General features: G+C 36.3%; 1 protein-coding gene across 1 annotated transcript in view; it reads left to right on the forward strand.

Annotated features, from left to right (window-relative positions):
- The window catches only part of PCLO (piccolo presynaptic cytomatrix protein), a 445,980-nt gene extending 421,072 nt beyond the window's left edge, over positions 1–24,908 (forward strand). Inside the window, exons 24-26 of the mRNA XM_006896143.1 lie at positions 22,176–22,310; positions 23,190–23,335; positions 24,768–24,908. Of these exons, the coding sequence (XP_006896205.1) occupies positions 22,176–22,310; positions 23,190–23,335; positions 24,768–24,908 (422 nt within the window). The remainder of the gene's footprint in view (positions 1–22,175; positions 22,311–23,189; positions 23,336–24,767) is intronic.
- Positions 24,909–25,400: the final 492 nt, after the last annotated feature.

Consider the following 25,400-nt stretch of genomic DNA (forward strand, 5'->3'; position numbering starts at 1 on the left):
CCTTTTGATTTTCTGACTCTAGTTCCTCGCACATTTCCTTGTAGTATTTTGCTTTGTAATTCTGAGCAGCCTTTTGGAATCTTCTGTTCAGCTCTTTAGTATCTTGAATTCTTCCTTGTGCTTTGGCTTCTCTACGCTCCAGTGCAATCTTCAGAGTTAGTCTCTTAATTATTTTCTTAGTGTACAATATCATTGCCTTCAATCTATGTAATATGTTTGTTTTTAAATATTTCTTTTCTAATGTACTTGTTAAGGAATTCTGACTAATAAAGACCTTATGTTATAAAGTTCACCTTCCCAATACGCTTCTCAGGCTTTATAGAGTAAATCATCCTTTTTCTTGCTGAGTTTCTCATAGGTCCCAACCACCAACCTTTAGATTCACAGCCAAGTATTTAACCATTGCCATACCTAGACTCTTTCCTTTCACGTTGTTGCTCATAGGTGCTATTGAGTCAACTAAAACTCATAATGGCTCTTTGGAGAATAGATCAGAACCTTCCCCTATTCCACACTACCCTCATGACCTCTGTCATGCTCAAGCCCATTGAGATCTCTCTTATTGTCCATCTCCTTTACTGTCCCTCTACCCCTCTACATTTCCCAGCGTGGTATCTTTGTCAAAGGACTAGCCCTTCTTTGAAATCATGCCCAAAATATGTGAAAAAAAAGTTTTACCATCCTTGCCTCCCAGAAAGTATTCTGTTTGAATGAACTTTTTATGAGACATATTTGTTTGCTCTTTTGGTGGTCCATGGTATATACTCAATACTCTTCACAAACACCACAATTAAAAGACGTGAATTCTCCTTTGATCTTCATTAGTCATTGTCCAACATTCAGATAAGTATGAAGCAATTGAAAATAGCATGACTTGACTCAGGTATACATTGTATATAAACTGACACCAATTAAGATATTTCACAATTGCTCCTTAATCAGACTTAATCAGACATTCACTTGCACAAAACCTTTCAATGGACTGCCATCATCCCGATACCTAAAACTGAGTTTTAAAACAATGTTTTCTACACCTCCATTTTATCTCATGATGGATCTTCCCCCCCCCCACTTTTCATTCTGTTTCTATCAAATTTGCTTGTAGTTTTTCAGATTGCTAAAAATACTCTGTACTTTTCTTACGCCTTACATTTACTTTGCATTTATCCTTTGCTTAAAGTAGTCATTCCTACCAAAGCTTTTTATCTTGGAAAACACCTATCCTTCCTTTGATACTTACTTCTAAATTCTATGCTTTAAAAAAAATCCCTGGGGTCTTCCCAACCTGACTGTGTGAGAGAAGTCTTCTGCTTATTCCCTCAGTGTGCTTTCAATTACACCAACTGCTTTGAATTGTTGTGTATTGTCAAGTTGGAGCAGCCTATAGCTGACCCTCGAGTGGATTTTCAGGGAAAGTAATTCTTATGGGAGGCTATTGCTCATCAACCTGAATACCTTTGCTTTGGTGCTAAAAGTGAGGAAAACTTGAAACACTTGCTGCAGAAGATCAAAGATTACAACTGTCAATACAGATTGCTTCTCAACATTATGATAGTTGGAGAAATGTTTTAATTTGTCAGTGATTTCATTTTACTTGGATTCACAATTAACATTCTTGGTACCATCCATAAGGACATTATTAGATACATCGTGCATTGAGAAAGCCTGCTGTTAGGGATCTCTCCAAAATACTGAAGCCATAAGGTCAGTGTGAGGACCAAGGTGTGTCTGATTTAAGCCATGGTCTTTTCAATAGTTTGCTATGCACCTGAAAACTGGACAATGGAGAAGAAGAAGAATTGATGCTGTTGAGTGGTAGTGTTGGAGAAAAATACTGAATATCCCATGAAGTGCCAAAAGTACAAACAGATATGTCTTGGACAAAGTGAAGCCAGAATGCTTCCAGGAGGAAAGGGTGACAAAGCTTCACCTCACATACTTTGGATATGATGATAGGAGAAGCTATTCCTTGGAGGATGGATGCATGAAATTGTAAAAGCTCTGTGAAAAAGAGGATGGCACTCAAAGAGGTGAATTGTCACAGTGACTGGAGCAATGACTTAAGTGTGTCAGAGATTGTGAGAATGGCACAGGACAGGACAGCACAGCACAGGCTTGTATCTGTTGTTCATAAGGTCGCTATGAGTCATACTTGACTCGACAACATCTAACAACAGGAAACACATGTAGTCCTCAGTTTACTATGCATTTGCATTACATCATGCCACAATTACAATCTTATTCATTTTGGTTTTTTAAAATCTTATTTTTTAGTAAGATATATTCAATATTATAGAAGCATATAACATTCTGATTTTTGTCATTTATATGTCAAGGTCAAAGGGAAAGACTTATTAATATTCTAGTAACAAAATGCAATAATAATGAAAACTTATTAAAAATAAAGTATTTGGCTCATTTCAGAACTAACTTATTAATTACTAAAACCCCAACATAAGTTGAGGACTGCCAGTATAGGGATACAAATCTTTATCTAATCTACTCCAAGTAAGAATTTTTTTTGTTAATTACATCTGAAAAGCATTTTTTAAGAATGCAGTTAAGAAATTCTATAAAACTTTTCCATTTTATCAGGAAACTGCAGAATATCATTGAAGAGTTAAGTGCTCAGCTACAAAGAAGCAAAAAATCTGTGGTTCAAACCAACCAACAGCTTCTTGTGAGAATGGTGTTGCAATGTTCTTCCATAAAGATCGAAACTAACACATAGTTGTGCTATTGGACTGCCTCACAGAGGTCCCCAAACTATAGTCTTTAAAGTATCACCCTACAACTGTCTCCCGTTAAGCAGCAGATAAACTTTAAATGCTAACCTTCGGTTAGCAACCAAGCACTTAATTACCTTGAGATTTCTTCTAATAATACTGATTATACAGCCTTAGAAATATAGGGCAGTTCTAATCTGTTCTAAAGTCTTGACAGTAACAGTTTTATGGAAGTAGAAGGGGGAAATGTAGTTGTTGTGTATCATTCATTGCTTGTAACTCATCGCAACCCTGTGTACATCAGCTCTGAACCCTACTCCACCCTGAGCCAACCTTGTCATCTCTGACACACCTACCTCCATTACCCCAGTCACTGAGTCAGTCATCTCCCTGAGGGTCTCTCCACCCTCCCAAGCAGGATGGCCCTCTTCAAACACTGGTCCCTTCTTGCAATATCCCCAAAGTATGTGATATGGAGCTTCAGAATCCTTGCCTCCAAGGAGCAGCCTGGTTTCACACTCTCTAGGTTGAACCTGTTTATTCTTCTAGCTTTTCGTGGTATATTCAGAACTCTTCTTCAGCACAACAGCTCAAAGGCATCAATTCTCCTATCATCCCTAGTCATTGTCCAGCTTTTTGATGCATACAAGTAATTGTGAAAAAAATGCAGAGTATTTTTTTTAAAAAAGAACAAATTAAACATAAAAAGAAAAGTATATCTAAATGCTCTTAGACATTTTAAGAATATAGCAAACGATTTTTTTTTTTTTAATTCAGGTACTTAAAAGCAAGATGTTTCAAAGCACCCTCTGCTTGGTGGGAGAAAGGCAATCTCCTTCCAAGAGATTTACAGCCTCTGAAAACCTGTTGTTGTTATTGTTTCTAGGTGCTGTCAAAAAAAGTCATCTCAAGAACAACCAATATGGACACTAACCAATCCTGTGTCATTCTCATCATCTCTAATATGCATGAGCCTATTGCTGCAGATACCAAGTCATTGTTTCTTCTGGAGAGTGTTCCTCTCTTCTGCTGACCATCCCTCTTCCAAGCATGATACCTTCTCCATAGAATAGTCCCTCTTAACAACATGTACAAAGTTTATGAGATGACGCTTCACCATCCTTGCCTTTAAGGTGACTCTGGCTTCACTTTCTCCAAGACATGTCTATTTGTTATTGTGGACATTCACGGGATATATAGTACTCTCCTCAACACCACAACTCAAAGGCCTCAATTCTTCTTCTATAATCCTTATTCACTGTGCAGCTCTCAGCTACATAGCAAATAAATGAAAAGACCAAGGCTTGAATCAGGTGCTCTTTAGTTTTTAAACTGGCATCATTGCTCTGCAGGATTTTGGAGAGTTTTCTCATAGCAGATGTTCTCAATACAATACTTCTCATGATATCTGACTGCTAGTACCAAGGATGTTGATTGTGGATCCAAGGAAGATAGATTGTTCATTATTTTCATCTTTTCTCCACCTATCATGAGATTGCCTATTGGTCCAGTGGCAAGGATTTTTGTATTCTTTTATTTAATTGTTATTTTAATGAACATTTACAGAAAATATGGATTTCCATTCATTCATTGTCACACATTTCCCTCCCTATGTCCCCCTATTCGCTTTTATCTTTAAAAAAAATTATACATTGTAGCACAATTTCCTTCAGCTCAACATCAGTGAGTTGAGGCTATAGTGTTAAATATAGACTGTTGGTTTTGTATACCACCAAGTCAGGATTGACCCATAACTGATTCTCTGAAAGGTTTACAGAGGCAGTTAATCTGCAGAAGAATGGGAAAGCCTTCTCCCACTAGCAGCTGGCGGATTTGAACCAGGTGTCTTCAGGATTGCAGCTCAGCTTCTAGCCACATTTTAATAAAAAGAAAATAAAAATCCTTACAACTGGACCAATAGGCAACATCATGATAGACAGAGAAAAGATTAAAATAGTCAAAAATTTCATTTTACTTCATTCTTAAGTTCCATAGTAGCAATAGCCAAGAAATCTATGCATTGGCAAATTTACTCTCAAGGACCTCTTCAAATGCTAAATAAAGACTAAGGTGTGCTTTACTCAAGCCATAGTAATTTCAAATGCCTCACATCCATACTTATTCAGTCTGTATCTGAGCAAATTATTCAAGAAGCTGGATTCTACGAAGAAGAATGTGACATTAGGATTGAAGGAAAACTCATAAATAACCTTCTATATACAGATAACACAACCTTGCTTGCTCAAAGTAAGGAGGACGTGAAGCACTTGTTAAGAAGATCAAACACTGCAACCTCCAAAATGGGTTGCATCTCAATGATAAAAAAACAAAACTCTCACCACTGGACCTATCAGAAGCATCATGATGTTGTTGTTGTTGTTGTTGTTGTTGTTGTTTTGGTTATGTGCCATCAAGTCACCTGCGACTGCTAGCAACCCTAAGTACAATAGCTCTGAACCTGAACCCTGCTCTATCCTGAGCCAACTTTATTGTCCCTGACTCACTTAACACCCCCACCCCATACCCCAGTCACTGAGTCAACCCATTTCATCCAGGATCTTCTTCTCTTGCACTGTCTTTCCACCCTCTCAAGCATGATGTCCCTTTCCAAGGACTGGTGTCTCCTTGCAACATGGCCGAAGTTTGTCAGAAAGAGCGTCAGAATCTTTGCTTCCAAGGAGCATCCTGATTTCATCTTCTCTAGGATGAATTTGTTTGTTCTCTTAGCAGTCCATGGTGTACTAAATACTCTTCTCCAATACCACAGATCTGAGTCTTCAATTCTGTCATTGTCCAGCTTTCTGATGCCTAGCACATAATTGTGAAAACCATGGCCTATATCAGGTGCATCTTAGTCTCCAAACTGACATTGTTTGCTCTTCAGTACTCTGGAGATGTCCCTGATAGCAGACTTTCCCAATGCAGTTCCTCTTCTAATTTCCTGGCTGCTCGTGCCAAGAATGTTGGTTGTGGAGCCAAGAAAACTAAAGCTGTTAATAATCTCAATCTCTTTACCATCTATAGTGATGTTGCCAATCAAATCAGTGGTGAGAATCTTTGTTTTCTTGATGTTGAGTTTCAATCCATATTGAAGGCTGTAGTCCTTAACCTTCTGCAGCAAGTGTTTCGAGTCCTCCTCTTTTTCAGCAAGCAAGGTTGTGTCACCTACATAACACAGGTTGTTGATGAGTCTACCTCCAATCCTGATGCCACACTTCTCCTTTTAGAGCCCAGCCTCCTGGATGATCTGCTTCACATATAGATTGGAAAGGAATGGAGATAGGACACATCCCTGGCATACTCTCTTCCTGATTTTGAACCATGCAGTATTTCCTTGCTCTGTTATGATAACTGACTCTTGGTCCAAGTATAGGTGTCACATAGCACAATCAAGTGTTCTAGGATTCCCATTCTTCTCAGAGTTAGCCACAGTTTGTTATAATCCACACAGTCATATGCTTTTTCATAGTCAATGAAACACAGATAAATGTTCCTCTGGTACTCTCTGCTTTCAGTCAAGATCCATCTAACATTAACTATAATGTTCCCAGTGCCACAATCTCTTCTAAACCCAGGTTGCACATCTGGGAGTTGTCTGTTAATATGCTATTCCAGTTGTTTTGAGACAATTTTCAGCAGAATCATGCCTGCATATAATAGTAATGATATTGTTTGATTGTTTCCATACTTTTTTGGGTCACCTTTCTTTGGAATGGGAACAACATCATGATAGATGGGGGAAAATTTTTAACTGTCAAAACTTCACCTTGCTTGGATCCACAATGAACACCCTTGGCACTCGAAGTCGGGATATCAGGAGATGTATTTATTGCATTGGCAAAGTCCACACTCAGGGACCTCTATGAATTATTGAGGAACAATGATGTTAGCTTGAAGAGTAAGATATGCCTAATTCAGGCCATGGCCTTTCCAATGACTTTTTATGCTGTTAAGAGCTGAACAATGAATAAGGATAACAAAAGAAAAATTAGGGCCTTCAAACTGTGATTTTGTAGATGAATGCTGAATATCCCACAGAAGGTCAAAAGAACAGGTATATCTGGAAGATGGTGAAACCAGAATACTCCTTGGCAGCAAGAAGATAAAGCTTTCTCTCATACTTTTGGCATGTTGCTAGGAGAAGCTATTTCTTGGAGAGCAACATGATGCTTGGAAAAATGGAGGGGTGATGAAAGACAGAAAGACTTTCAACAAGATGGATTGAAACAGTAGCTATAGTAATGGGCTTGAGTGTGTCAGAGGTTGTGAAGATGGCACAGAAGAAAATAGGACTCAGATCTTTAGCTCTTGGATGACTGCAAGTCATACTCAACTTGGTGACCCTAACAACAAGATATGCATATAACAATAGTAAATAAGACTGAAGAATTGATGCCTTTGTGGTGTTGGCAAAGCATATTGTATATACCTATTCAAAAGAACACACAAATCTGACTTGGAAAGAGTGCAATCAAAATCTTCTTACAGGTAATTATGGTAAATTTCATCTCACATACTTTGGACTAACAGTGGTGTTAGTACTTGGAAGGGCTTATCATGCTTGGAAAGGTTAGGAGGCAGTGAAGGAGAGGATGGCTATCAAGAAGAGATGTAGTGACTGCAACAATGAGATTGTAATGCTAACATAGATTGTAATGATAATTGTAATGAGATTGTAATGCTAACAGAGATTGTAATGATAACATAGGATAATGCTAGGTTTCAATCTGTTGTACTTACAACTCTGAAAGGTCACCTTGGGGGGCAGAGTCTTGTGCTGATGGCTGCATCTCATGCTGACCGAACCTTCTAAGAGACATCCCAATCTACCTCGTGTAAGACACTGACTAATCAGAAGGAAACCCAGCCATCAACCACATCTTGCATGACTGAGCAGCTCCCTCATTAGAAGTTAACAAAGGGCATCCAATCAAGTTTCTTCACGAGATCTGACCACCAGTGTGACCACCGGACCCCAACACCTACCTATAAAGTTTAACCTGTAATTTTTCCTCACTGGTAACTTTGCTGCCTGGCCCTGCCTTTCTCTGGCCTCAGACAGTAAATCTGCCCCAAGAGCCACCAATAAATGCTTTTGTTTCACTTCACCGGGTTCTCTGCACCTTTTTCACCTTACAAACTCCATCTTGTTGGTTTTGTGTTCCATTGAGTTGGAAACAAGCCATAGTTGACTCTCCAGAAGGTTTTCAGAGGTAGTAAATCAATGGTGGTTTTGAAGCACAAACGTTCTCTTTGGCAGTACAACTACTTACTCTAAGCCAGGAGAACTCTGGTGGCCTAGTAGCAAGAAGCTGTGCTGCAATCCAAAAAACACACAGTTCAAGTCCACCAGAGTACACCAGCTGCTCCACAGGAGAAGGATGGGCAATCCCCTCCCATGGGATTTATTAACTACCACTGAAAACCCACAGGGAGTTCAGCGATGGGTCAGCTCCAACCACATGATAAACAACAAGGAGCCACTAGAGCTGCCAGTGTAAAACAGTTCCATAGTTTCCTAGGCCATGATCTTTAGAGAGTAAATTGTTATTTCTTTTCTTTTGTAAAACTGATAGTCATGAATTCTTAATCAGCTGAGTTAACAGCCTTGCCCTTAACCTTTTTGCCACCAAGGTGCTAATGAATTGTGTGTGAATGGACTTGATTGGCATACAATAGAAACAGTTACACAATGCCTATAGAAAAGATACTTCAAGATCTTATACAATGCTTGAAATATAGGGAGGGAAATGAACATATTATTGTAGTAGTAGATAAAGCAAAGCTGATAAAACGATATGACTGTTAAAACAAAATAGACTGAAAATTCAGTGTGAAAAAAATAGCCTTCCTGTGTCACTGTAATGACTACATCCAACTGCATGTGGATATTCTAGTCTTGGTATTCGCAATTCTGGAAATTGCCTTGTATTCTTAAGTTTGAATATTCTCTGAAAAATGTCCTCATCAACCTCCTATCTCACTCTTTTGGGGGTATGTTTTCCTCAGACTTTGGGGAGGTTTTTTTAAAGCTCCAAATGATTGTAGTTTACAGTTGTTTTCCTCTATTAATGAGATTTCATCTTTTGTTGTTCTTCTGTACAAGATAGCAGAAGCCTTTCTATTAAAACGTTTTTAAAGAGATCTGATTGCCTTCACTCTCAACAAAATGAATCTATATCAAACAGACTGTGCCAAAAAGCTTAACAGAGACCAATCAGAAACATCTGGGGGTTTTGCCCCTTTATAATTGTTTTCTGTCTGGTTTTCTCTCAGAAAGAAAGGATTTCCTTATATAACTCACAGAGAGAGAGAGAGAGAGCAGGCTTGCCCTACTTTCACAGCACTCTCAAATCGTGTTAGTCCAGAAGTCAGCCTTATTTTGTAAAGCATCTCTCTGAATCTGGGTTAGTCTATGTAAGGCATTTAATGAAAGCATACAGAACACGTCCCCTTGGTAATATTATTCTTTTAAAAATAAAAACATAACAAAATATACCCTCCCTCAGCCCTCACTCTTCTATGAGTGAAAATGTATAGAACGTCATTCCATATCTTTGAATAGTTAGCTCCTCTTCATAAGGACCCAATGTACGTCAAGGCAAGAACTGCTGATGCTTGAAAATTATTTTAGGGTGTGATTTTCTGTAGGTTCAAAGGAAGGCCTTTCTTCCAAGTCACTTATTGTTGGACTGGAAACTTAAGTCTTTCCATTAACTTTCAAATCTATTAATGATTTCCTCTGGCATGGTAATTTTTAACACAAAAGTTTACTCATGTAAACTAACCCTTTCCCTCTCCTTCTCAGTGCCACAGAATCAGATCTGACTCATAGCTGATCCCCTAGTGGATTTCAAAGGCTGTAAATTGCATAGGATGAGACTGTCCATCTTTACCCTGCAGAGATGATAGGGTCTTCTGACCATCAGAGAAATGTGAACTTTGGGTTAACAGGGCAACTTAACAGACAACACACACACAAGTCCTGATATACAGATATGATATTGGTTACTTTGGGTGAACCATAGGTTTGGAAAGAATTCCAATGGGCTCAGCTTACATTTGTAGTATTATTCTTATTGATAATTAAAATAATCCTGAACTTATCATGACTCTATTAACCACAGAAAGAAAACATGCATGATTCTGTGTTATATTCACACGTTGCAGTCTTTGTTAATTCATCCTAAAGATCTTCCTCTTCATTGACATTAGATTTTTCATGTATAATGTCTTTTTCCAAATACTGGCCCCTTCTGATACTATGCCCAAAGTGTGCAGGGGCGAAGTTGCACCTTCCTTGCTTCTAAGGAGATTCTTGCTATAGATCTTCCTGTACAGATTTCTTTCCTTTTTTTGTGAATCCCTGGTTTACTCGGTACTCTTTGCCAACACCACAATTCAAAGTCAGCAATTCCTCTTTGGTCTTCCTTGTTCATTGTCAAACTTTTATATGCATACAAAGTAATTGAAAACATGGTTTAGGTCAGGTGAGCTTAAGTCACTACGGTGACATCCTTGTTCTTTAGCAAAGAGGATTTTTATAGAGGTCCTTGCAATCCATCACTGTGGGCTATTAGTTCAGATCCAATAAGTCACCTTCCTCAAGTCTAGATAGAAATGTTATCTACTTGTAGGTTTGCTGTAAAATTTCAGTTGTGTCCCATTGAGTTGCTTCTGAGTTAAAGTGGCTCTATAGACCAAAATATAGTTATCTAATTCTATTTTCTAAAGTATAACCTTTAAAGGAACAGATAGCCAGGATTTTTCTCCTATGGAATTGCATGGTTTCAAACTGCTAATCATGTAACCATTGTTCAACTAGTGGTCCTATCTGTAAAGATTAGAAAACCAAGAAATACATTATTATCCAGTATATATTCTAACTGGTTTGCCTATGTGTAAAGACAGAAAAACAAGGCACATAGCATCTTCACTATAAAGGTATAGGTCAATAAAATGAAGTGCTTAGAACAAAGTAACTATGTTATAGCAAATATATCATCAATACCCAAGTTGCAATACTGAGAGATACTTTGAGCAACATCTTGAGTGAATCAGGAAGCATCAAAAGACCATAGAAGGAATACACACAATATACCAAAGAGAATTGGTTGACCTTGAAAAATTTCAGATAGTATCATAGGAATAAGAGCCCATGGTGACAAAGGAAGATGTGCTGAAGATATTGGCAAAATGTAAAACCGCATGAATCTATAGGATAAAAATTGGTGTGTTTCAGCCTTACAGATGCAGCCCTGGACATGCACACTAGTTTATGCCAGGAAATTTGCAGGACAGCTACTTAACTGATTGACTGGAAAAGATTCATATTTATTCCCATTTCCAATAAATGTAATCAGTCATACTGTTATCAAACAATATCATTAACATCACATACAAGAAAAATATTGCTGCAGATTATCCAAAAACATATAAAAGAGTACATTGAAACAGAACTGCCAGAAGTTCAAGCTGGTTTAATTAAGAAGAGGCTGTAGCACCAGAGACATTGTTGCTGATGTAAGATGGATCCTGGCTGAAAGCAGAGGATACTAGAAGAATATCTATGTGTGCTTTTTTGACTTTTCGAAGGCAGCTGACTCCGTAGATTGCAGCAGCTATGGTAACACTGAGGAGACTAGGAATCCCAGAGCACTTAATTATGCTCATACAAGACCTATATAAAGATGCTGCTTCATTTAAAATCAGGAAAGGTGTGTATCTTTTGCTGCAGAAGGTCAAGGACTGCATCCTTCAATATGAATTGTAGCTCAACATCAAGAAAACAAAGACTCTCACCACTGGGCTGATTGGCAGCATAATGATATATGGTGAAGAGATTGAGATTGTTAACAGCTTCAGTTTGCTTGGCTCTACAATTAACACTCATGGTACCAGCAGCTAGGAAATCAAGAGACAAATTGCATTGGGAAAGTTGGCTGTCAGAGACCTCTTCAAAGTTCTGAAGAGCTGCCATGTCAGTGTGGAGACTAAGGTGTGCCTGACACAAGCCATGGTCTTTGCAATTACCAAATTAATTACTCAAATTAATTGGGACAATCACTAGGGATAATAGAAGAATTGATGCCTTTGAGGTCTGATGTCGGAGGAGAGTACTCAATACCCCATCAACTGCCAAAAAGAACAAATATATATGTTTTGGAGAAATTGCAGCCAGAATGCTCCTTGGAGGCTAAGAAGTATAATTTGGACATGTTGCTGGGAAAACTTGTCAGCCTTGACCTGTGGGCTGCTGGGAGACCTAGCCATAGCTGTGTTGTACAGGGTCAGCTGAGTCACCACCTGCTGCACTTGTTTTGACCCTGCACAGCACCCTGCCACCCTGCACCTTGTTCTCCAAACTTTGAAGGTGTCAGCCTGAACTCGTGGGCTTCTGAGAGACATAGTTGTACCTATGTTGGGAGAGGGATATCATATTTGAAAGAATGGATATTATGTTCCTTGGAGAGGGAAATCATACTTGGAAAGGGAGAGGACTGGGGCGAAGGAGAGAAAGACTGTCAATCAGATGTGCTGACATAGTGACTACAGCAGTGGTATCGAGTATGTCTGAGATTCTTAGGATCGTATGGGACAGGACAGGTTCAGATCTGTTTTTCAGAGGGTCACTGTGGGTTGTACTTGACCTGCTGGCACCTAACAACAACAACATCTAAATAAATTATAAGCTTATGTATCTAATCAAGAAGTACCCTTCTACAAATTATATATTAAAAAAGAAACTGTAAATTTTCATTTCTAATATCTCCTTCCATATGATTTACAGCTTCTAAAAATCCCCAGAAGGGTCAGTCATGGGTCTGTTCTGACTTGATGAAACAGAGAAACAATCTTGTTTTTACCTGTCTTCCCAAGACAACCTCCCTATAACGTCTAAACCCCACCCATACACATGCATACGCATTGGGTTTTCCCAATATGCACACTCATTTGGCCTCAAATTTTCTCCAACATATGAAACAAACATAGGAGCAAATGTGTGAGTCTAGTTCATGATAGTTATCATGTATGAGTACCACCATTTGGCCAGTTGCTTCACCTTGTTCAAAAGTTTAAGTCCAGCCATGTGAATTTTGGCAACTGGTGGCTGCTTTGTGCTGTCATGTCCGAACTGATTCATGCTGACTGGGTTTTCAGAGGCTGTAAATCACCCAGAAGAGTGTCCATCTTTGGCAACTAGTCAGCCTAACTTGTATAGCCTCTTTTCTGTAAAGTTAGTAATATCTATTCTATTTTATATGGCTTTGGGTAAAAATAAGGAAGTAACACAGACATTTACACTGTATTTTTAAAACTACTTGGTTAGTATCCAGTATCAGCAAGATGCACTTTGATCTGCTTTCACTTGGTTACAGATGTCTGTGCAGTCTGTCTTATGACAGAGTTATAAACAATTTTATAAAATGTATTTGAGAATACATATTACCTTTCCCCCTTTAAAGACCAAATTCTAGTAAGTTGCAATAGATAAAAAGAATTTCTACCTTACCCTAAGACATTTTACCAATCTTGCCTTAAGAGTTCTCTTTCTGGCACAAGCAGGGCAACGTGACGCGCAAGCAATTATGGCTTTAGAAGTTGTATTTTTTTAACTTATTCACAGGTTAAGGAAACTAGGACTAAAATAAATTCATGTCTTCTCTGGATTTCACATACTGTTTATGACAGAGACAAGACTAGAACTTAAATTAGAACATCTCCTAAAACTACAAAGTGCACGCCATTTTTTTTCTCTCCTCAGTAATTAATCTTGAATCAAATATTGAATTTTTCTTTTTTTTGGTTTTTTATACTTTATTTTATTTTTTAAATAATTTTAAAGAACATTTACAGAGAATTTGGATTTCCATTCATTCATTGCTGCATGAATTTTTCTTTTATGATCAGCAATTATGAGTGACTCTCTCCAGCACATTGTTGCTGCTGTGTACCATTGGATCAGAACCGTCCGTCCCATAGCTAACCCTGCAGTGAGTTTTCTGAGGCAGTAACTGCATAGGAGTTGATTGCACATGTTTCTCCTGCAGAACAATTAGTAGATTTGAGCTGTGCACATTTGTATTGGCAGCACAGCTCCTTGTATTAGATATAGTTCTTTTCCTCAAAGACTTTAAAATTTGAATGTAGAATAGTTTCCCAGAAAATAAGAGATAAAATATTAATGTTTATGTATTAGTATATCTATATATGAAAATAAATATTTCAATAATATTGGGGGGGGAAGAGTTCTCTTTCTAAAATTTTATCCATGCACAGTCATGTCAGAGCTATACGCCCAAACTAAAATGCAAACTCTGTGCCTTTGAGTCCATTTTGACACATAACCGTGTGGGACACAGGAGAACTGCCTATAAAGTTTCCTAAATCAAAAATCTTTATGGGATCAGACTTTATCTTTCACTCACAGAGCAGCTGCTGTATTTGAACTACCAGATTTTCAGCTGTCACTGTCCACCATGGCTACCCGTTATCGCATTTGACATATCAGTATCACAGTGTTCAGCTTCACAGCAACCACAAGTTACCTCTGCACAGCAAGTGGACAGACCAGGGCTATACAACCTAGAAGCATGTTTCAAGATTTATAGTTTAGGTGAAAAAAAATTGGCAGATGTGCGTAGATTTTTTTTTATTTCATGAGACCTCAGAGAAGGGAACTCGAAGTTAATCTAAATTAATGTGAAGTGAAATATATTATCTACATTCTACTTCCCCATTATAAACGTTTTTTTTTAATGACACCAACCCCCAAAAAACAGTAGAGTAGACCTTCAAAAATTTAAATGTCTCATATTCCTTCTGGTTCCATATATTTCTTATCTATTGTGTGCAAGTTAGAATCCTTAAAAAAATGAGGAATTAACTTTATACTTAAAACATAGCACTGCTCTAATGTATTTTCTGCAACATATTTTTACCAAAAGATGGAAAGTCAATACAAATTACATAATTAAATTTGTTAAAAACATTTAGCTGTCTTTGCTACTGAAAAATATGGTATAAATTAAGAGTTAATTACTGACTAGTACAGTAAAAATATTTTAACTTTTTGAAAAGAGAATTTTAACATGGAAGTTAAAACTGTTATAGACTAAAGAATAGGGTTAATATGTTAGAACAAATTAGTTTTCTTCTCTCTAAGGTTTTATTTTACAAAGGTTCAGTGAAGCAGAAAATAACCTTTTTACTTTCCTAAAAATTTTTAAGATAAAAAATAATGATTTAGATAAATATGTCAAGTAAAGCCTTCCTTGTTTTGTTTGGTTAATCTGAATAAATAGAAAATATTCATCTAAAGGGCATGAAACATATTTGTTAAAAGTCAGCTATCAGGTATAGAACGTATTTTCCAGTGCACAAATAATTTTGAGAAGAAAAAGGAAATTAATACTTTAAAAATTACCTGTTGCTAGATAGTTTACTTTTGCTATTCCTGATGTTTAAAAACTTACATTCATTTAAACACGAAACTGATAGAGTAGAAGCAATTGAAAGGAAGGCAAATAAAATAATACACAGGGAAATACCTGTCTCTCCTTTGGCTACCGACAAACATTTTTGTTGTCATGTACTCTGTTGTTGTTGTTATGTGCCGCCTACTTGCCGCCTGCAACTTCTCTAACTCACAGACATCCTGTGAACAGCATGTTCAAACCCTGGCCCAATTCTTTGTACATCGGAGTCATTGTGCCAATCCATCTTTTTTTAGTTAATTTTATTAATTTTAATGAAAGTTTATAGTGACTTAGGGTTTCCAGTCATTCATTGATGCACTTTTCTCCCTGCCCACCCCCACCGCCAATCCATTTTTCTCCTTGATGAGTAAAAGAAAAACTCTTTCATTGCTATGCAATTCCTTCCTGCAAGCCCACTACACAGACTCTACAATCCATCTTTTTAAGGAACTTTGCCCCATTACTCCCTTTGCCGCTGCCCCAACTCTATTTTCCCCAAGTACTGTGTTCTGCATCTTAATGGGAACACACTGCCTTGCTTTGCCCCACCTCCACCCCTCTTCCTATGCAGAGCAGCTAGTGTGTTTGAACTGGCAACATTTTGGTTAGCAACCTAACACTTAACATGTTATATCTTCTGTGATTATGTAATGTTTTTGTTTTTGTTTTGTTTAAATCCAACGTTTTATGTTGTTGTCCTTGATTGCCTTCAAGTTGAGTATGACTCATAGCGACCCTATGAGCAAAGGGCCTGAAGCCTAACTGTAATTATTGACATTTATCAAAGTTCATAGAGTTTCCCGAGGCATGTTGTTTAGGAGATGGATGCCACTCCTGCTTCCAACCTGTAAAATTTAAATTATTGTAATAACTTACCTTATTAAGTACTTTCCTTTTATAGATGAAGCAAGACCAACTATTGTTGTTATGTGTGGTCAAGATGCTTGAAACTCATAGCAATCTTATGTACAAGAGCCCTAAACCCCGCTCTACCCTGGGTCAAACTTACTGTCTCTGATACACCTAACCCCATTACTCCAGTGACTGCATAAATCCATCTCATAGAGGGTCTTCCTCTCTTGAGCTGTTCCTCCACCCTCCCAAGAGTGATGTCCCTCTCCAAGGACCAGTCCCACCATGTAACAAGAGCAAAATATGTCAGAGGAAGCTTCAAAATCCTTGCCCCCAAGGAGCAGCCTGCTTTCACCCTCTCCAGATGAACCTATTTGTTCCTCTAGCAAGACAAACTAGAAAAGCACTAATTGGCTTCCTATCTCACAGAATTGTCAGCTAGAGTTCTTGTTTTAAAATATCAGCTTTAATTTTACCATATTAGGCTTTTCTTTATTTGCAATGAATGCTTGGTGCTAGGTAGTGAATTATGAGGTGATAGACTACCAGTGATAGATACATATCATATCTAGCACCAATTTAGGCTTCAACAATCTGCAACATTGACATGCAATAATAATGGAAATTTTCAAGTGTAAAGTAATATGTGTTGGTAAGATATGTATTCACTCTATGCATTTTTGTTTTAAAAGAAAGATTTTTCTCTTACAAAGTCATAATCTTACCTTCTTTTCTGGAGTAACACATTTTATTCACTACCAACTAATTAAAAGTTGTCTCCAAAAATCTTTAGCCTAATAGATTCTTGCTTTGACAAAAGTAATAGAATTCTTAGAATTTTAGGAAAAAGTAAATTCAATATGCATTGTGTTAAAACTACTAAAAATATAATAAAGAAGAAATATGTTTTCTTAGCGTAATTTAGTTCATATATATATACATATATATATAGTTACATTTCATTTAATATAATAATTACAAATATTTTAAGAAAATTTTATTATGATGTTATTACTGAAATATATCTATAGACAATAACTCTGCATTTATCGTGTAATTTGTAATATTTCTTGCTATACCCCCTGCTTTTTGGGTGAGTCTTATGTGTTGTTAAAATTAAGTGATAAATTGCAGCCCTTGAAAATAATTTTATTCTGATACTGTATTATGAAAATGTAAAATTAATATTATTATGGATAAGTCAATATTCAAACTCTTAGAAGAAATAAAAATATAAGGTATTCATGACTGAATAGAGTACTGGATTCAAAATCAGAAAATCAAGATTCATTCTACTTGGGTTACTTGTTATTTGATAAGTTGAAGAAATTCAAGCTTTAGCTGTCATGTTTCTAAGATAGAGTTTATACCAACCTTAATTTATGGTGTGAGAAGGAGTGTCAGTTTTCTGGTAATTGTGATGCCTTTTCAAAATATATGTCTCTTAAAAAAATAAACAGATAGAGGTAAGCATTTGTATGAAGGTGTAAATGTTGATACGATATGCATATGTATTGTCTCTGACAAAAAAAAAAGAAAAAGAAAAGAAAAAGAAGCCGTGATTTGCACTTTGGTGGGCTAATGGTGGGAACTTCTGTCACAATCCTGAATGTGTGTTGTTCAAACCCACGAGCTCACCCTCTGGAAAATGATGGGCAGTCTTTTCCCTGTAATAAACTGCCTCTGAATCCCCCCTGGAGCTTCCAACTATGGAACCAGTTTGGATTGCCTCCAACTCGATAGTACTCAATAACAACAACAACACGGAGTTTTGTCTTACCATCATTCTTTTTTCTCTCTCTCTCCTACTCCTGTCTTTCTCTTTCCTCATCCTTAAATATTTATTGTTATATCTACTGCGTCATCTCTTAAATATTTCATAATGTCACTCCACTCTTCTTACACATGTGCAATATTTGAAATAGGTTCAAACTCCCCCCCCCCATTGTCCATTTGACTTTTGGTGTTGAATTCTGCTTTCTGAGCTCAACCTGATTCTTACATTATAACAAGGTACTTGTTTGGTATTTTTCATAGATCCTTAAAGAATTTTTTCATTATTTATGAGGTTCAGTGGTTTTTGTAGTTGTTGAGGGTTATTTTTTTGGCTCTGATTCATAAAGAACCTACAAATAAGGAAAAAAAAAACAAACCAAAAACTTGTTGCCTGATCATGTGCCAGTCTCACAATTTCTTCTATGCTTAAGCACATTGCTGAAGTCAGTATCCATCTATCTCATTGAGGGACTTCCTCTTTTCACTGACCTCAAATTTTCCAAGCATGGTGTCCTGCTCCAGGAACAGGCTCCTTCTGATAAAATGTTCAAAGCATGTAAAATAAAGGCTCATCATTCTTGCTTCTAAGGAGCATCTTGCCTGCACTTCGTCCAATGCAGGTTTGTTTGTTCTTTTGGCCATCTATGGTATATTCAATATTCTTTGCCGATAGCGCAACTCAAAAGTATCATCAATTCATCTGTCTTCATGATTCACTGTCCAACATTCACATGAAATAAAGCAATTGAAAATACCATTCTTAAATGAGATACACCTTGATGCTTAAAAGTTAAATCCTTGCTACGTAGCATTTTAAAGAGATCCTTGTTGGTAAATTTGCACATTGAAGTACATCATTTGATTCCCTCACTGGTCCTTCTGTGAGAATTCGTTGTGCATCCAAGTAAAAGGAAATAATTTTTTATCAATTCAGTTCTGAGGACTTTTATTTTCTTTAGGTTGAGATTCAATATATAATTAAAGTTCTGGTCTTTGCCCTTCTTCTTGGCCTTTCACCAAGTCTTTGTTTGATGTGTCTGCTGCATATTGTAGGTTGCTGATCAGTCTTACTTCAACCTTGATACCTGAAATCTTCACCTTGTCTAGTTTATCAGAATATTTTCTCAACATACAGGTTGAATACCTTTGATGAAAATATATAACTCTGATGCACATCTTCCTTGATTTTAAACCATGCTGCATTCACTTGTTCTGTTCAATTGACTGCTCCTAGGTCTATATGTACATATTCCACATAAGCATTAAGTGTTCTGGAGTTGACATTCTTCTCAGTATTATCCATACTCTACTATGACCCACACAGTCAAACACCTTTGCAGAGCAAATAAAGCACCAATAAGCATTTTTTCTGGTATTCTCTACATTAACACCCTCTGACGTCAGCAGTGATGTCCTTCATTCCACAACTTCTAATATATCCATCATGTATTTCTGGTAATTCTTTTTTCAGTATGGCACTCTAGTCATTTTCAAATTACCTGCAGCAAGATTTTATTTCAATGTGATAGTAATGATATTGTTTCATAATTTCTATAGTCTAGTGGATCACTTTTAAGAATATTTTTAGATTTTAGAATGGTTTCAGAAATATAGATCTCTTTCAAATATTAAATTCTATCTAACCTCCTTTTTCCATGATACTCTGCTTAAAAAATTGATTCTTTATTTCTTTACCCCTATGTATTCTCTATGTATTTTCCCATTATTGTGTAATATCATTTGTAAATTACTCACTCTCTGTTCTCTCCCTGCCATTACTTCTACTCTTTCTTTGCATTCTTGAATTGTAGGTATTAACCTTATAATAAATACCACCTCTAGGCATTTGTTGTTGTTAGGTGCCATCAAACTGAATATAATCATCTAGAGTGAGATTTATTCTTCTTATTGTGAAAGAAAAAAAAAAATCACAAGTCTCAGAGATTTAAGAAACCAGATGCTTGGTCAAAGCATTCTTTGTGCATTTTATTCCACACCCAATGACAAAATAGTCTCACAAGTCCTCTATGTGTTGTATTTTTATGGTTTCTGTTCAAAAATTGAAACAGATCCTAAGTAGCTGTGCCAATTTTTGGAGTCAGTAGGCACAACATTTGTCTATGTCCAGAGATTGCCTTCAAAGGACAAAGGCATGCGAACCAATTGTGATGCTATGTCAAATCAATCAACCCTTTACATCTACTTCAGTGAGCATAATTTTTTAAATAAAATTGGAAAATATCTAATCATCTCTAAACAGAGAGTAACTTCGCAAGACCTTCACAAGTATCACCTTGTGAAGCATGTGAATTTGAGCTACTAAGAAAGAAGCGAGCAATATGATGATGTGGGAACTTTAATTAGCAAGTTTCTTGTTACACTTCCTCTCCAAGTGAGAAAGTGAAGAAAGACAACAAAAGCAACAACAGCTCTAAGCATAAAGAGTGAGGGTTGGAATTTCAGGCCTGTGAAAGAGGAATATGATCTATAAAAAGGAATTTCTTCTAGAAGATGTTGGCATGTCATTTTAACCTTTCTCATTATTGTAAGAAGTTCTACCCACAGCTTCAATTGGCTAGCTCTAGAGTGCTGAAAAGCAAAGATAGCAGTCTAGAGACTGGTGTGCCTGATCCAAGTCATGGTTTTTGCAATTACTTGCTATGCATCAGAGAAATGGACAATGATGGTGGATGACAGAAGAATTGATGTTTTGAGTTGTGGTGTTAAGAAGAGTATAGAACACACCACAGACTGCCAATAGAATAAATCTATCCTGGAGAGGGTGAACCCTAACTCCTCCTTGGAGGCAAGGATTTTGAGATATTGTCTCACATACTTTGGCTATGTAACTAGGAAGAAATAGTCTTTGGAGAAGGATATCATGCTTGAAAGGGTTGAGGGACAACACAGGAGATGTATACATCAAATGAGGTGGGATAATGAGGGTAGGTGTGTCAGAGAGTGTGATTGGCTCATGATAGAGCACAGTTCAGAGCTATTGTGCATAGGGTCTCTGTAAGTTGTAGTCGACTCAACAGTACATAGCAACAAATAGTGTAATTGAATTTTTCTTTGTTCCTTCCCTGTGCAGTTGGAATATTACTGTTTTTCCTTCCTTCCTGTATACTGTATAATAGATCAAATAATTGTATCCATTTTTATAGCATCGAAGGGGGGGGGCAAAGAGCACATTGCATATTTCTTTGTATTTATTGGTGTGTGATTTTGTTCAATATATCTTTCATAAAGAAAATAGAAAGGGGGTAAAACTACATACAAACAGAAAAAGGTAAAATGATTTATGATGGTATTTCATTATCTAGCAAATGTTCTTGTGTAATCCTGGTATGGGCAATTATTGGCAAATAGCTTCTTATATTTCATAAGGCATGTTACTTATTATTTACTACAACTCATCTTAGAGTTTTATTATTTTTATATATGTCTTTTCTGGCCTCGTGGATATGGAATCGTGCTGCCAGCCCCAAAGCAAGAAGTTTGGATCCACCAACTGTGCCCCACAGGAGAAAGATTAATAATCGCCTCCCTTGCAATTTACAGCCTCTGAAAGACCTGCTGAAAGGTCAGCTATGAGTTGGTTCTGACTCAATGTTACATAACAACAACAACCTACCTCTAGAGTTATTTATTTCCTCTTTGACCTAAAAAGCCACAGTTGAGTAACATTTATTGACTCATGTTTCTTCTAAAATTCCATTAAATAAAAGCAGAATATACTACATCAACAAGACCAAACCAGAAACCAACTCCAATTCATTGACATCAAGTCAGAACAGACACTCTATGGTATTTCCAAGGCTGTAAATTACCTGGGAGGAGATCGCCAATCTTTCTCCTCAGGAACCACTGGAGGATTCCAACTACCAGAGAGTCATGGTATTTAGGTTAGCGATGCAACTGCCCAAAGACTGTGCCTATCAATATACTTAGGGTTAGCCCGCTGCCGTGGTCATTCCTACTCGAGATGATTTCCCATGGCTTCAAAGGCTGTAATGGGAGCAAACTGTCTCGTCTTTATTACACAGAGCAGCTGTTAAATTCAAACTGCTTACATTTGGGTTACGTCATTATTCTTAACATAATATATACAGCTCCTTATACTTGACATAATATATTTACTTTATCTGTATTTTGATCAGTCTTGCTGTGAGATTATTCACTCCTCTAGGACAATAGTTCCTATTTTCTGTATCTATGTATGCACAGATTGCCCTATAGTGGTTAGCACTTGATAACCATTAAATAAATCAATAAACAAATGTACTAAGCACTGAATATGTAGCAGTATATATTCTTTAACTTTTTCCTTTAAATTTTCCAGTAAAAACACAGGTAATGGGTGAAATAAAGATTGCATTGAAGAAGGAAATGAAGACAGATGGTGAACAGCTGATAGTTGAAATTCTCCAATGCAGAAATATCACTTACAAATTTAAATCTCCTGACCACTTACCAGGTATCTGATTTTATAATGTTGTACAATACAATATGTCAAATATTCATTTGAGATATAGTTAAGTTCTCCTGAAAAATGCCAAGTGAAGTTTAGGTTATGTACTAAATATAAGAAATAAAATGCCAAATAGGATTTTAATAATTTGTTGTATGTATATAAAAGAGTTTAATTCTCCTTCCCTCAATGTTTAGCTAGTTATTTTTCAATTCAGAGAATTAAATGAATGAATGAATGAATTTTTATATTACAGGAAATTGGTCCATCTTTTAAAAACTTTTACATTATCTAAAGTCCATTTTAATGATCTACTGGGGGGGGGTGTTTGATTTTGTTTTTTGAGGGGAAAGCTCACAACTGTTTTATTCACCTCTGAATTCACAAATCTAGGAAGGGGACAGAAAATACTAATTGATAAGGGGTTTTTTTAGAAAATTTTTTTTATATTGGTTTACTTACGAAGTTCATATACATTGTTTGTCACATCGGAACTTTCCCAATTCCTTTCCCCACCTCTTCCTTGCCCATCAAATTGTGTGGCCCTATGATTACTCCCCTGCCCATCCTCACCGCTCTGCCCCGCCCCGCCCCTCCTTGGATCCTCATACGTGTTTTACTATTTATCTTTTTATTTCTACAATAGTAGTCTTATACAGTATTTGTCCTTATGAGACTGAGTTAGTTCACTTTAGCAATAATACTCTCCAGACCATCTCAAGTTAAGAAGTAATTTTCAAAATCATTGCTCCTGCATGCTGTCCATTGTGTGAATGTACTGGTTTTGTTTAAAATATAGGAACTATCAGTATATAATAATAATTATTATTTCAGTAAAAAATTCTATGCTTTTGGATGCTTAATAGGACAAATTCTCATTTTCAGATTTATATGTGAAAATATACGTTTTGAACATTTCTACCCAAAAAAAAGTGATCAAGAAAAAAACTCGAGTATGTAGACATGATCGAGAGCCTTCCTTCAATGAAACTTTTAGATTCAGCCTAAGTCCTGCTGGTCATTCTCTTCAGGTAACTATGTTCTACAGTTTATATGACACATTTTAACTTATTTTGTATCTACTTTCAGTTACATTATTCAATATTTATATACTGATCACGTACTATGTGACATAGGGCAATACATCAAATATTGAAATAAACATTATTTGATGTATATTCCTGAGCCCTCTTTGCTAAAACATCTTACCCCATTTCATTGATTGCAAAGTCTTCTCTAGTCTACTGTTGGATTTTTATTTAATATGCATTTCTTTTATTTTACTTTCCTAATCACTGCCACTATTCCTCTTTATAACTCCATCTTTGTTATATCAACATTTGAGCAGTATATCCGGCCTACTTGTCACCCATATCTTGCCCCTTTAATTCATTTCATCACATTACCTCCAAAGTTCACTTTTAAAAGCACTGATTAGGTCAAATTAAAACCCCTCAGTAAATAACCATTATCTTGATTTATTCTAAATCCTCCAAGATCTTATATACTTAATCTTATCTCAGTTTATATTCATCATATAAAAATTTTTTAAATCAACTTGGGCCCTATGTTTTATTCATCATTTTCTTCCCTTTGAAGCTCTTGTCCTCATTTCTTTTCAAAAATAACAATATCTTAGATATTTTTATGTAAGCTTAGTGACTTTACTGGTTATTTTATGTATAATGATTAATTCATTGTTCCTTAATCACATAATATTTTTGCTTAATAGTACCACCAACTCCACAGCGATTTGTTCAATGATTTATATATTTACATGACTACTCTTATGCACTATCCTGGTGGTCTAGTGATTAAAACACTTGATTGCTAACCCCATGGATGACAGTTCAAACTCATCAAATGCTGGGCAGCTGAAAAATGTGAAATCTGCTTCCATAAAAGATTGTTGTTGTTTTAAGGTGCCACTGAGTCAAGTATAATTAGTAGTGACACTATGAACATCCAATCTGAAACTTAGCCTCTCCTGTGCCATCCTCATCATCTCTGAAACATTAGAGCCCATTGCTGAAGTACAACCTTAGAAATTCTGTGAGACAGTTTGATTCTGTCCTATAGCATTTTGTAAGTTGGAATTGATTTGATAACAGTGGGTTTTTATGGGAAATACATATATATCTTCCATAAACAATATTTTAATTTCCCATAAAAGAGATATATATTTATTTGTATCTCATAATATATGTGTATCTCATAATATGTATAGCCCATAAAATATATACGTACCATAAAATAGAGATATATCACTAGCATACATATTTACATATGAAGAAATAATGCCAACTAATTTTAGAGCATTTTAGTTATTCATTTTCTTGCAAAAATATTTCCCATTTCCTTCTACCACTACTCTCTCTTCTCTGTTATTTTTTGCTGATCAAATGTTCTTAAGAGAGATTTTAAAAAATATATACCTATACATAATTTTGGATTTTTTTCTAGATTTTGCTTTTCTCCAATGGAGGAAAGTTTATGAAGAAAACTTTGATTGGTGAAGCCTGTATCTGGCTTGACAAAGTGGATCTAAGGAAAAGAATAGTCAACTGGCACAAACTTTTGGTCAGCCCAACTCAAACCCACTGAAGAAAAATATCTCTGCTCAGGGCTTCGAAACTTCTCTAAATAGCTTCAAGTCAAGATTAGAGTTGGATGCTATTGTACTAAGCTGTGTTTTCAATGGCAAACATGATAGAGGGTACAATAGATTTAAAAGCATACTTGAAGTTTTATAGGTTTATTGTTGTGGAATATAGACTCAAATGAGAAAATTGATATCTTCAAGGGAAAGAAAAGTAGTGTTGAGCACTTTTATGTTTTATTTCTTTCAAGAGGAATTGAAAGAAATGTTGAATATGTGAAACAAAATATTAGGTAGATCTGAGCTGCCGCTGAAAACACAGGCTCAAATACTCTGCACAAAAGTAATTCTTTATCTGGAAGAATCTTGGTAGAAAGCAAAGAACTGATAAAATAAATCTCAGATTTCAAGAGTCTCAATCTTCAGATGATTTATTATATTGAGATTCTCAAATAGAATGTATCTGCGAAATGAGTCCAGGACCAGCAGTTTGATGG

This window comes from Elephantulus edwardii, unplaced genomic scaffold (genome assembly GCF_000299155.1).
Source record: "Elephantulus edwardii isolate Elephantulus edwardi_28Jun2011 unplaced genomic scaffold, EleEdw1.0 scaffold00183, whole genome shotgun sequence".
NCBI lineage: Eukaryota > Metazoa > Chordata > Mammalia > Macroscelidea > Macroscelididae > Elephantulus > Elephantulus edwardii.